This window comes from Abramis brama (assembly GCF_963993115.1).
Source record: "Abramis brama genome assembly, chromosome: 11".
Lineage (NCBI taxonomy): Eukaryota > Metazoa > Chordata > Actinopteri > Cypriniformes > Leuciscidae > Abramis > Abramis brama.
The window spans coordinates 17,718,564-17,733,971 of record NC_139973.1 but is presented as its reverse complement, the minus strand read 5'-3'; the positions used below and the strand labels follow the sequence as shown (position 1 = coordinate 17,733,971).

General features: G+C 36.7%; 1 protein-coding gene across 18 annotated transcripts in view; it reads left to right on the top strand.

Annotated features, from left to right (window-relative positions):
- tp63 (tumor protein p63) overlaps window positions 1-15,408 on the top strand; it is a 43,768-nt gene that overhangs the window by 15,467 nt on the left and 12,893 nt on the right. For 11 of the 18 annotated variants that reach the window (XM_084127758.1, XM_084127755.1, XM_084127762.1 and 8 more), the window contains exons 1-2: window positions 2,291-2,468; window positions 8,485-8,733. In XM_084127758.1, coding sequence (XP_083983884.1) covers window positions 2,427-2,468; window positions 8,485-8,733 — 291 coding nt within the window. In that variant the 5' untranslated portion in view covers window positions 2,291-2,426. Of the gene's footprint in view, window positions 1-2,290; window positions 2,469-8,484; window positions 8,734-15,408 lie in introns of those variants that run through there. The other 7 variants (XM_084127765.1, XM_084127763.1, XM_084127770.1 and 4 more) reach the window with 1 other exon arrangement.

The window sequence follows — 15,408 nt, the reverse complement described above, 5'->3', positions numbered from 1 at the left end:
TCTGTTAATACAACATACAGACAGCACAAACTATCTTAGATCATATGGAACAATCAAAGAGCAGACAAATTTTGTGGAGAATACACTACTGTTTAAAGTTTTAGTAAATTTTGTTATGTTTTTAAAAAGACTGCGTTTTTTTAATCAAAAATACAGTAAACCATAATATTGTGAAATATTACCATTTTAAAGATTGTAATATGTCAAATAAAAAATAATGTTTTCTATTTTAATATATTTATATGTAATTAATTCCTGTGATGGCAAAATTTTCAGCAGGTCTTCAGGGTCACATGATTCTACAGATTTCAGATTTTTGGTACTAAAGAAACATTTCTTATCAATGTTGAAAACCATTTTTCTTCTTAATATATTTTTTGGATGTAGCTTTTTTTTTAGGTTTCTTTGAATAGAAAGAACAACATATTTTCAATATTTGAAATAGAAAACACATTTTTGTAACAAATTGAAAGCATTTAGTGACACTTTTGATCAATTTATTGCACACTTGTGTAAAGTATTAATAAATCTTACTGAGCACAAACTTTTGAATGGTAGTGTATGTAACTTTCTTGCTTGCTTACATGACTTTTGATACGTTACTTAGAAGGTTTTCCTTTTTCCTTCAGAGAACATCGCATAAGGAATAGCAAATATAATATAGACATAATAAATTGCTTATTAGCAGTATATTATAAACATGGAATATTTAGCTGTGGTCTATTGAATGATTTCACACTTTTGCAAGAGTTGCAGTCACCTTGACCACAACACCTCAGTTGAGTTTTTTCAGCAGCAGCCCACTGTGATTTCAGTGCTACAACAGTGAGGGCCTTAACACCCTATTGTAGATTGCAACCAATGTTTTTCTAACATAATTAGAAGTTTGGTTAGCTAACCCTAATTGCCCCCCATCCAAAGTGCTCTGAATAACAGCTACCCCCAGGAGGGTGTGAGCTACTGTTTTGAAGAATTTTAAAGTGTGCTCTGGGTGTTAGTTGGGGGTAATAGTTTAAATGTGCATTTTGACGCTAGTTTAATGCTATATTCTTGACTCATAGTGCATTAATGAAGCAGTTTGCCCTTCTCAGAGGTGACTAAGTTGGCATAAGACTGCTGTACAGGGGGTTGTGGTTACCAACCTTTGGAATACATAAGTGAACAATTTTCTCTTAATTCAGTCTGTTAAACAGTTCGAATTTAGCACATTCGGTTGGTACAAGTTGGTCTACAAGTACATCTACAAGTTGGTAGATTTGCAAAGATAGCAACATTTGCTGAAATAACAGATTATACAAATTAAATGTAAAAAGAAAATATCACAAATGAGACATGTCTAGTCCACAGTAATAGTTCAATTTATTTGCATGACTGGTCACATTGCACTTATGTAGTGGGTAAAATTATGTAAGTACCTCAAGTTGAAAAGGGGTTTAATTGTTTTTCTTTCTTCTGTATCATCTGATGAATCTAACATGAAGACATTTAAATATTCACAAAGGAGTGGGTTGGTTCTACCCTATCTGAAACAATATTAGTGTGTTCAAAACAAATCTACACCAGTCATCTCTGATAGATACAAGCTGTCAATTGTAGTCCTATTGTTTCTGATGAGACTCTCATTGGGCCATGCTAGAGGCTCTTTGGGAGGTTGGGAGAGGCTCATTCTTATGCAAACAGGGGCTATGGATGCTACTACTGGAGAGAATTTAGCACTCTAAGGTCTTTGTAGAACTATAAAGAGGATTCCAGAATTATGTGTCTGGAGGCTCCATGTTTCAGTGCAAATTCATTTACTGCATCTCAAAATTCCATCCATGATATTTCTGCAAAAAAAAAAAAAAAAGTAAATTAAATGGCTGACCATAAAAAAACTATTTTTACTATTTGAAAAATTAATAATCACACTTGCACAGATACATTTTTTCCATGTTATGAAAAGTGTTTGCTATATTGTATTTGAAAATTGTTAATGGAAAATTTAAGTAAAATAATATAACTTTATTTGTTTTGTTTTTTTTAAAGTAATTTTCACTTATTTTTCATTTATTTTCGTATAAAATATTATGTTAAAAAAAAATAGATAGTGAAAAATTATAGCAATTTGCATTGGAAGGCGCCTAGGTCTGGTACATACTCCTTAGGGTTAAATCTTAAAGGAAGAGCTTGAAGACGAGCAACACCTTCCCAAAAGTAGGGTGTGGTATTGGACTCAGGTATTGGACAGGTAATTTCTCAGGACCTCCCTTTTTTGTCCCTGGTATATATGGCAATCCCATTGAATTCCTATAGAGACTTTAAGCCTGTCCCGTTCACCTCTGTAGCCCACATCGCACTTTTAGGGGATAAAAGGAGGAAAACAAGGGGTAAGAATCCTGGAGCCTGTGGAGCAAACAGCGGCTGCACTGCTCAATCTCAGCGCCAATATGTTGTACCTGGAGACCAATCAGCCCACATCATACAGTGAGGTAAGGCCCTTGCGCTACCACTGCCCATCTGGAGACTGAGTTGGTCCCAGTGCTACATTTTGGGTTCTCAGGGAACCCTGTGGAGTGATTGCAAATAGTGGCATCAAAAGTAGGCCTTACAAAGGCATTGGAATATGTTGCGTACTTTCTTTTATCCTTTTTTATGCTGTTAACTAAAAACGTTTGAGGGGATACTGTTACTTCTGAAAATGTTGTGATTTGTCGTTCTGGTCTGACACTTTGCATTTGAATTTAATTGACTTTTTAAAAAGTAATTATTGGTTTTGATTTGTTTGTGCACATGTTCGCCAAACTTTTTTATATTGAGACTTTAGAAAATGTTTGCATTTAATAAGTCTTGTTTGTTGAACTGCGATAATGGATTTTACAATGGCTTGTGGGTGTGAAAAATCGGACGTGTGTCTACAAATAAAAATCAATATGCATTGCTTTAATGGTTTGCCTAGCTGCTGTTTTGTCTACGGTGTACTGCTCTCGGGTTGAGTCGAGGTATTTGGCAAATAATGGATTTGTCTGAGATGGTTAGACTGATAATCTTGTTTGTATAGAACAATAGGCTGCGATTGGGCAGTTTGCTTTGAGAAAGTAATCATGGAGTCTACTTTTACTTAATAATATAACCTTAATATCCCTTGTATTGTTACTTTTGCTTACGGTGAACAATTTGCGAACAGTTTCAGAAGGTTTTTTTTTAACACGTATACAAATAATTTTTTTTACTTTAATGGGTTAATGGGTACAATTGCACTTAGACATCTAGAAGTCATTGTATTGCTATATCAGGAAAGAAAAAGAAGATTAATACTTTAAGCCAATATAATTGAGTGAGGTGACAAAAGGATCATGGTTTCACAGCTAAGCTTGAATTTCGTGTCAGGTTGCTAATGTGTTTTCGAATGGTCATGGATGAAAGTTAGCGAATTTCTGAGTGTATTTTGTTGAACTGCAGTAAATGCCAACACTTAGTCTTCTGTAACACTTGTATATGGAGAGCACATTTAATCGTTCCCCAAAATGATACTGTTTTCACTTTTTTTTATTTTTTTTAAATAATATTTCTAAAAATATTTCTAATTTCTAAAAATTCTGTTGCATAATTTGTCAACTGAACTTTCATACAACAGAGCGATCTTTGTACTGTTACAAAATAATGCAACTTAAGTTTATAACTTGAGTGTTCTAAGCTATCTAAGATAGTGGCCGGATCTGTGTTTGTTCTCTAAAAGCACCCCCATTCCTTCCTGACAGGTGGTAGTTCAAACTGTGATTTCAGTGCTGCCATTCTCTTGCACAAAGCTGTTGTCAACACAACACCGTTAGCTCAGAGACAAACCTGTTGGTAGAAACACAGTCCGGTCACCCCAATCCCCCCCCACCCCCTTGTGTTTTTAAAGCTGTCTTTAGGTAACCAATCCACTGCCCACACAGCTTTGATTAATGCTTTTAAACGCTCCGTCTCTCACTGTCTTTAATCATGGTAGGGGTTATGGGTCCGTAGACATGCATGTTTTGTATTGTAAGAGGAGACATGGAGGTGCAAGGAATTTAAGCCAAATGAGATAGAACTGTGTATGTTTTGATTTACCACAAATATGTTTTAAATGATGGTTGAAATATATGAAATTAGCTATTTTTAAGGTTTGTTCTTTGGAGAGGTTCCTTAACTTTTAAGTTAGAGTTGGGTTTAGGTCTTTGAGAGCAGTTTGGGCCTTAAGATGCGCCCATCTTTCTCTCAGCAAAGGGTCTTCAGGTTAAACTCCCGCTCGTCTGAGTGATAGATTGCGGAGCCGCTTTGAAGAATGCGTGCATCAAAGTGTTTTGCAATTGTTTTAACTGTGGTGGATACAGATACAATCATCTGCTCTGCCCAGCCCACTGGGTATGAAGTGCGAAGAGAGTAAGAGCAATCCCACCTAACCCCCCTCCACCTTCTTCAATTTAGTACTTAATGCTTTCTTCCCCTGTGGTCACTCATCAAGGCCTCACAGATGTTCTCAACACCCATCCCGGGTTACAAACTGCCCAGGTCACTGGAACACACCCAGGAATGGCAGCCATTTCACCCCCCCAGGCCTCAGCTCCTGTCACTGCTCTTGAGTAAGGAGCCCTCATTTTGGTCTCAAACTCAAGACTTAAGTAGCTGTTGGAATGAAGAAGCAGTAATTTAGTGGTTTTTGGTCATTAGGGTACTTTTTGTGGAATCAAGAACCAAGACCGGTTGCATGCGAGGCTGAAAATCAACTGTACTGCTGGCTCTACTGACACCTGTCAACAGCACATTGTTAAAAGATGGAATGAGTTCTTTGGAATTCCTTGAAGACTGACATTGCAGAATTGAAAGCAGAAATTTTTACGATTTGCTCTCGCTAGAATCGTTTCTAAGAAACTGATAATCATTAAACATCCATGTGTGCATTTAGGCACAAGGGCAGCAATGGAGAGAGTTTTGTTTGTCAAAATATTATTATTACATTTACATTTATGTATTAGACAGAAACTGTTATCCAAAGCGACTTATATTGCATTCAACATAATTGAATTACATTTTATCAGTTCATGCAATAAAACCTATGACATTGGTGTTGTTTGTGCCGTACTCTAAAGTTTGATGTATTATATTATATTATATTATATTATATTATATTATATTATATTATATTATATTATATTATATTATATTATATTATACATTTTAAATGTAAACTCTGCAGAAAGGTAGATCTCCAGAAGAAAGAATTTGAGGATCCCAATTGTACAAAGGTCATATCAGCATATATCGTGGCATTTCAAAAGCTCCATCTTGTTATTAAAGATTGCACCTGCAGCCTTTTCTTTTGGAAATCAGTCAGCATTCCTTTAAATTTTTGTTTCTGCCCATTCCAATTTGTTCATCAGCAATCAATGCATATTGTTCAAACTTTCAATGGTGTTATAAAGACAAACCCATCATGGCCATCTGATTTATGGCTCTGCTTAAGCATGCACACATCCCAGGGGCTCACTCTCCAAGGAGGTTATAAACAGGGTGGTATTTTTAAGAGCAGCTGAAGCAGTTGTTGCATTGTGGAAGAGTATTTGATAAAAAGGTGCTAGAGAAAGTTACACACTGATCAAAAAGGTGGGCTATATGCTAAATAAAAAGGTTATTGCTGGATGTTTTGTCTATTCAAACTTGTTGAATTATGATGTTGTATTTCCTCATAGCATGTACTGTACACAGTTGGTAAACTTTCCCTCTTTCCCCTCACTTTATTATGAGTGCTTCCTTCAACATTATTTCAGCAGCTCTTATGATTCTTAGAAATTAGGAAGTGTGGGTAGTTTCACACATGTGACTTGTACGTTAAAATAAATCATAAAGGGTAACTTCATATGGCTCATTCAGTTTACCTCAGTAAAATGCTCATTCTAATAAAATTATTATAAAAGTATTCCACTACACTACATGAGACCAGTTTTGGAGCTTAAACTATACATGACTTGGCCTCTCAAGCAAAGATGTTTTGATGATTTCAGCAGTGAATTCCTCTATACCCTTTAAAACTTACAACTCTACTTTTTCCCTAGAAACTTAATATTTTAGGGTCATTCTTTTATAGCTGCATTGCTTTTTCTCTCTTTTTTTGATGCTTTTTGTGCTTGTGTTGATTGTTGTCCAAGTGCTGATTGTTGTCCAAGTGCTTGTGTTGATTGTTGATAAAGCCCAACTTTAATTATAATTTTAAATGAATGCTAATGTAGTGCTAATGGCTTGGAGTAGACGGTGCACTGCCCTAGACCTCTGTAGTGGGATCAGACACACAGACTGACTTGCGTGGTCTTACTCTCTCTAAAAGATTCCATTATGTCCTAATTGCTCCATTGTAAGGACGTGTGTGTTTGAGAAGTTCTGTTGAGGCTGGAGGGTAATGCTCTAGTGTTTGGGTCCTCTTTGTGTGGGTATGTGTGTCTGCTCTTACAATACGCTTCTTTTCATACACCAATAGACCTGGTCTATTGTTTCTTTAGACAGGCTCTTAAAAGCCAGAGACTCATTGTTTCCAGGAGGCTGAGCAGACTCGTGGCGTACACACACACACACACACACACACACACACAAAATGACCGACCCCTGTCTGTACAGTGCAAATGTCACTCTCAGGTGTGTGGGTGTACAAAATAGGCTATTTATAAAAAACATTTTAAAACTTTTAAAAATTGTTTCTTTCTAGACAAAAATTTATTATTTTAACACGTGCATTAGTCAAAATGAATGGACGCTTTTAACATTTCTTGGATTCTCAGAAGCGGAAGTCGTCATAGTTGGATAAACTTCTATAGTAGTGTACAGAAACTACGACAAATATAATTTGCGTGCTCCCATTTGCCCCAATAGAAGAAATCCATGATAGCATTTTGATGACTTTCCAAAAGAGGAAAAAATATTAAGAGATTGATTACCGGTATGTTTGTCAGACGAGAGAAAGATCAAATTTGCAGTCACTCCCTCAGCCGTTGTTTTAGCAACAAGGACACGCAGCATCATTAACCAGTTTTCTCTACTTTAATGCCAAGAAAACACCAAGTATACTGTAAATATAAATGTAATTATAATTTTTTTTATGAAAATATAAAAGAACTTTGCTATATTTATGATGTAATAACTGTAGAAACACGTCATCACGGTCTGCGAAAAGGGCCCATCTTTTGATTGTGGCCCACAGCATCAGGAGAATTTTATGGAGAGGGAGTGAAAAAGAAAGAGACAGGAAAAGAGAGAGAAAGGGGAGAAGCGTGCAAGCTGGACAGCTGTCTCCATCCATGCCTGAAATAAACAAGGGACTCGGTTGAGATTAATGACTGTCTAAAGAGCCACACAACCATGGCACCTCATCCAGGAATGTGGCGTATATAAATGGAAAGGAATGGACTGGAGGAGTGGGGCTGGAAAAGACTGGCTTACCCCCAGAACATTCTTCCTTCTCTCAAATGACAGTCATTTTAATTCCTCTCTGCGCCTTCATTGGAACAAGGCAACAGGAGCCGTGTGAACTGTGTATCGCCCATTCACTGGCCGTCCCCCTCCCTGACCCCACCTTCCTTTGTTATTACTGCATCTTCCAGTTCATTTAGTGTCTTTATTCATTCCTACAGAGCCCACCCTCAACATAAGAGCAATTAAGGAGTGCTAAAGACTTAATTGGTCCTGAATATGATGGTTGTTTACATTGTAAACGACTGCAGTTTCACACCTATAGAATAAAAATCACTGGGATAAATTTAGAAGTAGTTCATTTTGTGTCATATTTAAGACCCTATTTGTTCCTGTTAGATGTTAGGGTACTTTCAATTCCTAGGTTTAAAATTAATTAAAAAAATTAAACCAACGGTTGGGTTTGTCCATATTGCACTCAAACAAGGGTTGAAACAACCAAGCCTTTTTTTTTCTGGTTTTTTTTTTTTTTTTTTTTGAGTTTGTGCTTAGTTGTGAATCATTACATACTGAATTATGGTTTCTAATAATTTACATAATGTTATTTTTTAGATAAAACTCTTGGAAAACATTTGAGTGAGAACTGAAAATTTACATCCTAATAATAGTAACATAATGTGTCATTATTGTGGTAATCCTTCTCATCTGTCAGGATTGACATATATGATGCTGTAATAGAAGGACATGTACTGCCTTTCATAATACAAGTACACAGACAGGGCTGTTTGATGAACAGTTTGAAAAAGTGCATAACCTCTTGGGTTATAATTCTCTCTGACTTGTGCATACTGTACAAAGACTTATTTAAGTCTGCCAAGCACTGGCTGATATGCACATCATCTGTTTTTCTAAGCCCACCATTACATCATAGCCTGATGTATTAACATCAAAAGAAGCTGTATTGTGGCAACAACTCATTAATGTCTTGATGAATATTGTGTCTTTGTTCATGTGACACTACTAATACCATAAACACTTGAAAAGATTGTATACTGATAAAAATACTCCCTGTTTTTCCTCTAGCCACAGTATACAAGTCTGGGGCTTCTCAACAGCATGGATCAAAATGGTGGCTCCACCTCCACCAGCCCCTACAACAACGATCATGCTCAGAACAATGTAACGGCACCATCACCCTACGCCCAGCCCAGTTCCACCTTCGAAGCCCTGTCTCCATCACCTGCCATCCCATCCAACACAGACTATGCTGGCCCACACACCTTTGATGTGTCCTTCCAGCAGTCCAGCACAGCCAAATCAGCCACCTGGACGGTAAGTCATAGCAATTGTTTATATGTGTGATGGATGTATGAGTTTTATTTTATTTTTTATAATGAAATGAAATATTGCTAGTAAACTACAGACAAAACCCATTTATACCATTATACTCTTTATTTACACCCCTCCCCCCTTACACACACAAGCAAACAACAACAAAAAACTAAAATTTTATTCAGATACCTTTTATTTATGGGGTAAGGGATTAGAGCCAAACCAATAGAGAAAAGAAACCATGTTGTCCCTTAAATCTATATTGGGGTTAAGTGTCTGGCTTTAGGGAAACAACCAAATATTTCTGCACCAGGAAAGTGGACCTCCTGCCCTCTGGTTACAAATCATCTATGAATGGCATTTGGAGTGTTTTGTTGTGTTATGACAGTGTACTGTGGTTCTCTGTTACACAAGGACAAAGACTCTGTGATGTGCTTATAAAAGCAGGTGATTTCTGCTGTCAAGGGTTCTTCTTCCTCTAGAAGGATAGTAAAGTTTTTGTCTGTCTGAACTCTGCTTTAGGCACTTATGTGAACTATATGAAAGTTGTCAGTTACAAAACTCTCTCTGGCTGAGAAAAAAAAAATCCACAATGTTTACTGCACAATACTTGCCGTCTTCTTGAAGATTTTCTCAAAGTCAGTTAAAATAGGTACAAACATAAGCAGTTATTTAAAAAAAAAAACTTTTTATTTTTAATCAATAAAATGCATTATCTGATTAATACTTGTACGCAGTAACTCAATTCTTGAAATTTAAAAAAATGTGAAAATATACAAATATTTTAAAAAGACGAAAGGAAAAAGGGCCACAACTGACCCCTGCTGGTGAGTTGTTACTTTTCATAGACCGCTATATCCACATAGCGGAAACAATGCGCATCAGTGAGCATAACAGGAGCTGTGTCACTGTCACTTTGTTTTGCATAGATAGGTGTCACTCCTTTATAATCAAACCGACTAAACTTGCTAGGCTAGTTGTGGCAGCATGGGAACAATCCCATCGGGCCACTAAGTCTGTCAACTAAAAAGTAAAAAAAACAAAAAACTGGCTTTCGGTTGGACAACGCACCCTAGCGGTTGCTAGCTAGTTATAGCTAATTAAGGTCTTGTCGACCTTGTCTTCACACTGTTTCTTAATTATTATTTTTTTTGCTGTGTTTTATGATAGCAATAACAACAGTTGTTATTTTTGCACTAAATGTGATACATTTATTTCTGGCAAGGCTAACCTGAGCCCTTCAATGGAAGTTATTTAATCACAGACATTAAATCAGATAAATGTCTGCCATTATTTGAGGTTAATTGATCCCAGCTATTATAAATCAATGTTGTGTTAATCTTGAATTTGGCAGATTGTGGTCCTGAAAAACCAGTGAGTCAGTCGCGGTAATACGGTCTTATATCTTTGAGTAAACAAGTTGAGCGGAGATTGGTTTGTGAGTTGCTCAGTGCTCATTGGCTACAGTGCAGTGTGGGATTGTGACATTTACCCTTTTCCCACAAGATCCCTTGTCATCCTCACTTCTTGACTTCACCAATACAGCAGCAATAGTCAGACACCTCAGCGTACTTAGAGAAGACTTCTGGGTGTGAGAAAGACACCACACCCATGGCTGTCTCATTTAAGTTGTCCCTACTCATTCTCTTCACTGTGAGAAACGGAAATATGAATGCTATGAAGAGTAGCTCATCTTTTAATTTAATAACAGTTTAGCAAAATGAAAGGAATTTTCTGGGTTAAGTTTTATGTAACCCACGCTTGTTCTCCATACGCAGCTCAGTCTAATCCTGCATATATTGCTTCCATGACACACACCCACACACATATTTCCTGGCATTGCATCCTACCGCTCATCATTTACGGGAATGCTTTTGCAATCCTGCTTTTTTGTTGATGTCAATGATAAGACAAACCATTCATGAACCTTTTTTCTTCGTTTTCAATTTTCAGAGGAAACCCATCCCCTCAATCATTTTCAGTTAACTTTTTTGGCTGGTGTTCGTTTTGTTTGATGTTCTTTAGGGCATAGCCTCCATTTGCATTTTACTGTCAACCTATCAACACATCCAACGGTACGGGCACGATTTTGTTTGCCCATTGGTTCACCTGTATAGAACGGCATGACCGAAGGAATGCGACCACTAGAGATGTTGTCTCAAGAAGTGAGCTAGGGATTAGAAGAATGGGTCAGTAATACTCGTGCAAATACTCCATGCCTTCCCCCTGAACCCCATAGTGCCAAAGGGGCTGTTCCCTGCTCAGTGAGTAAAGCTTTTCCACTGCGTCTCTCATAATGCCGCAGGACAAGGAGATGAGAACAAGGATAGAAGTTGGGGGAGGACAGACGCGTTCAAAGAGATGAGTGTTCCAGCGAAAGGTGGCAAGATACGACTTGTCCATGGAACATCTGCAGGCCCGTCCCACGCCTCGTGAGATGGAGCTCAGACTTGTTTGTGTCAACGAGCTTGTCGAGACTCGTCTGACATTGCCACGTAAAGCCCTAAAACCTAGAGCAAGCAGAGGAAGAAGAAAAGGAGGGAGAGGTTAATTTAAAAAAAAAAAAAAAATCTGAGGTTGAAAAGATTTTTATGATAGGGAAATGATTTCTAAGAAAGGCGTACCTGGAAAAGCACACTTCTCTGACAGGTTCTGTTTGGAGATTTGTTGTTCTTGTTGTTTTGTGTGTTTCATACAATGAAAGATTACCTGTGCTTTTAAAGACCATGCAAGAGGCAGAACTGGACTGAGTCAAAGAAGAGATCAGTCTGTCAGCACCAGTATAGCGACGCGTCTGCTTTAGCTCACTTGCACGATCATAATCTCCATTTTCTTGTGCAGCCGAGAAACAATGGATCTCTCTGAAAAGGCCCGGCATCTACTTATTAGACGTGACCTTAAAGCCCACCTTTTGTGCGACACCTTCAGACCATAATTGATCGAGAACAGAAATTCAAACACCTTCATTTTCAGCAAAAAAAGAAATAAAGGTAGCTGTGAGGAAAGAATTTGGCAGCACTCAGGGGGACCATTGAGCAAAACTAGGGGAAATCCAGCATAATTACACCAAAGCTTGTCACACGTTTTCTGGGAAAGATCACATTTCCAGAGCATATAATTTAATCACAGGGCATTAACTAGTGCCAGGAAGCATTGGGGGCATTTGTTTACATCACTCGAGAAAGTATGAAGATGATGAGGGTAGTTTGCAAAACAATCTCCCTCCAAATGCACTATGAAAAGAGTTACTGATTTTGGTTTGAAAACCAATTGCATTTAAATGTGGATATGCACCTTTGGCTTCATCCTTTTTGTTGTTTCAAAAGTTGTTTCCCATGTATTCTAGTGTAAAAAGCATGCCATCATGAGTAAAGAGCAGTTTGAACTCTACCCTCAACATTTCTAGCGTGAAATATATTAAGCACAGGTAATGGGCAATGTCCTGTGAAATTTGCCTTTCAACAGATAAGCATTTTTCTGTGTGTAATTAGGATTTGAGTGTAGCGGGTGCAAAAGTTTTGCTTTCTAAACTCACCAAACAGGTGTTTTTATATTTTTTTTCCCTGCTGCGCCAAAAGTGGTGGTGGTGGGGGGGGAGCAATTTTATTTCTTTCCCAATGATACAGGTTTTGGAAGAAGCAACAGGCGTGATAGTACATGTCAGGTATGAGGTGGGACAAGACCAGAGGCGCCAGAGCGTTGGGCCAACCCGCCCCGCCATGCTGAGACACGAATACAGCCTTAGCCCGCAGCCCTGCTCTGCTCAAACACACACACTACAGCTGCAAACTTGTCACAACATGTACAGCACTGTATGTGTGTGCGTTTGTTGTATGTGTGATTGTGGTTTTACACATAAATCTCTGTATGTGTAAAAATCTCTTGACTGATATGTTTATAGTGCACATCATCAATTTCAAAGACATTGCAAAATGATTCAAGAAACAGTTTGACCATATTATCACTTTTTATTTTATATTTCATCAATTAACATTTTAACATAATTTTACAATAATTAAAGGCTGCAGGACAATAAAGGAACTGAACAACCTTAAATACGGTGCTTCATTTCAGTCATTATTAAAACAGAGCAGATTCTGCACGTTTCCTTTAGGCTGATTGTCACCTAACAAACTGCAGAAGTGGTCTGCAAGAACTAAAAGATCACTTTAAAACTACCATACCAGCTTTTTAGCATCTTGCAACTGTAGTGTAGAATTCTGGGTAGCACTTTACAATAAGGCTCAATTTGTTAACATTTGTAAATGCATTAAGGGGGTCATGAACTATAACAAAAATGTACTTTTTACTACATTTATTTATCTTGATTAATGTTAATTTATAAGTATACTTACACATCAATGTTGTTATTGTTAAATAAAAATAAAACTATTAAAAATGTATAAATAATCTGAAATAAAATAAAACCAATAGATGTAAAACTGAAATTTAGAAATTTTGCCTTGAAATAAATAAGTTGAAGTACTAAAATTAAAGCTAACTAGAATGATAAAAAAAACTAATAAAAATGACAAAAACACATAACAATTTTACTTAAACGTAAACTAAAAAGAAAACTGAAAATATAAAAATAAAGGTTCAATCAAAATATCAATAAATACTATAATAGTTTATAAATAATAATGAAACAACGGATATATTTTAACACTGTATATTTAACATAAAATGTATGAATGATCATGAAATAACAATAATATGTTTAGATATGAACATTAACCTATACATTCATTAAAAAATATTATTCATTATTAGTTAATTATAACTAATGCATAATGTTGACAATTTTAACCTTTTTGTAAAATGTTATGAAGCTCCTTTTCTGTTCAAACTGTTACTCTAACCTTTTTGTTCCATTCCCAAGCTGTGTAATTCCCATTGTAGCCCATGACTGGAACATAATTACATGTTAACACCACTGTGCCCCTCCCTGTAAAATAGCCAATGCCTCCAATTCATCAGATCACAGTGTGGCCCCACCCTTTGTGTATGTGTGTGTGTTTTTCCATCAGAAGCGGCTCATTTGGCCCTAAGCAAACACGGGAGCCTCCACACATGTTCGCATTCTGAAAATTTGTTGCTTTAGGGCTAGAATTGGTATTTCAACTGCTTTGTTTGTGTGGTAGGTTTTGTAGGTTGAAGTTTACGATGTTGCAAAATATGTAAGAATGGTGTTTGTTGTCAGTATGTCATTTATATCTGTCTCTGGCTTTTTTGCTGGGCCTCTGTGTGACTGACCCTCTGGCATTCATGTCTACATTCATTGGTCCTAGAGGATCTTCCCTCTCCCCTTCTCTCACTCACCTCATTTAAATGAATGACAGGAGCGTACAGGGCATATCAAGTTGGGAGCAGAAGGGCAATTACAGTTATTTATCTTTCTTTTTTATAGAACACCTTTCAAATAGTGCGTTCAGTTCACGCACAAAACACCTCCATCATCCCTCGGTGAAAGCACCCTGGTGCTAATTTAGTCAGAGCTGAAATGGGTCAAGTCAGTTCTGAGAGTGCAGATGATGAGTGAAGGTGCTGTATGCTGTTGATTTTCTGAGGAAGACATCATCAGCTAATGCAAGTGATATGACAAGTCAGGGAGCCGAAAATATAGACTGTACAGACCTATTTTCAGCGTAGCTGACATAAAATTTGTCAAAAAAGACAAGTTAATGAAGTAAGTCATAAACTAACAATGAATTTTTGTACAGCATAATATAAATTATAATAATGATATATGTTGAGCAATTTATTAATCTATTTTAAATATCTATATATATATGGTTAAACATTAAACAGTTTATAATGTTAATATACTATTATTAATTCATAATATTTGAATGTTAATTTGTGAATTAAATAATGTTTATTTATGAATGTTTATTAAACCTGTTAAAAATGTATAGTTATATGTAGAAAGGAACATTATTCTAGATTAGTAAATGCTGTTAAAGTATCTTGTATCCTTTATTGTGGTCTTATTGTATCAGTAAAATCATAGGCTGTATGGAGAGGCAAATTCTTCATGGATTATTCTTTTCTTTTCTTTTAATGGTGTTTTTTTTTTTCCCTACATCATCCAGTTTGTTCTACCAATTCCTTCAGGAAATGGCCAGGATTTGTGTGTGTGTTTGTTCTTGTCAGGATTGTGTAATACTGTGAAAGCTCACAAGCAGGTGTTGGGACGGGCTCCTCTCATTGGAACACTTCATATCAAAAGTTAATAGAGATGGAATTTAATGTAACATTGTTCTTCAGAACAGCCCTGGGCAACGTTCTCAGCCCTTTTTTCTTTCTTCATCTTCTTCACCTTTTCAAATGAACTTGACAGGAAAGTTTTCTTCACAGTTATTTTCCATGTACTTGATACGCTTCTTTCAGCACAAGAATTCATTTCAAAACTGCAAAGAAAATTATGGTCTGTGCTATTTTTCTTGAAAAAGAAGTGATGTGCAACCAGCCATTATTATCTACAATACAAAATCTATGGCATACCATTAAGATTTGCAACATTGATGGTTGTCACAATGTTGGCGGTCACACTTTGTGAGACTGTTTAATCGCGTCGTTTTTTTTCTTTTTGACCTATTGTGTGTGGTGAGACAGTATCTTAAACACTTGATGATGCTGTAAGTATGAGTAACACCTGAGTTTTAGCCTGTG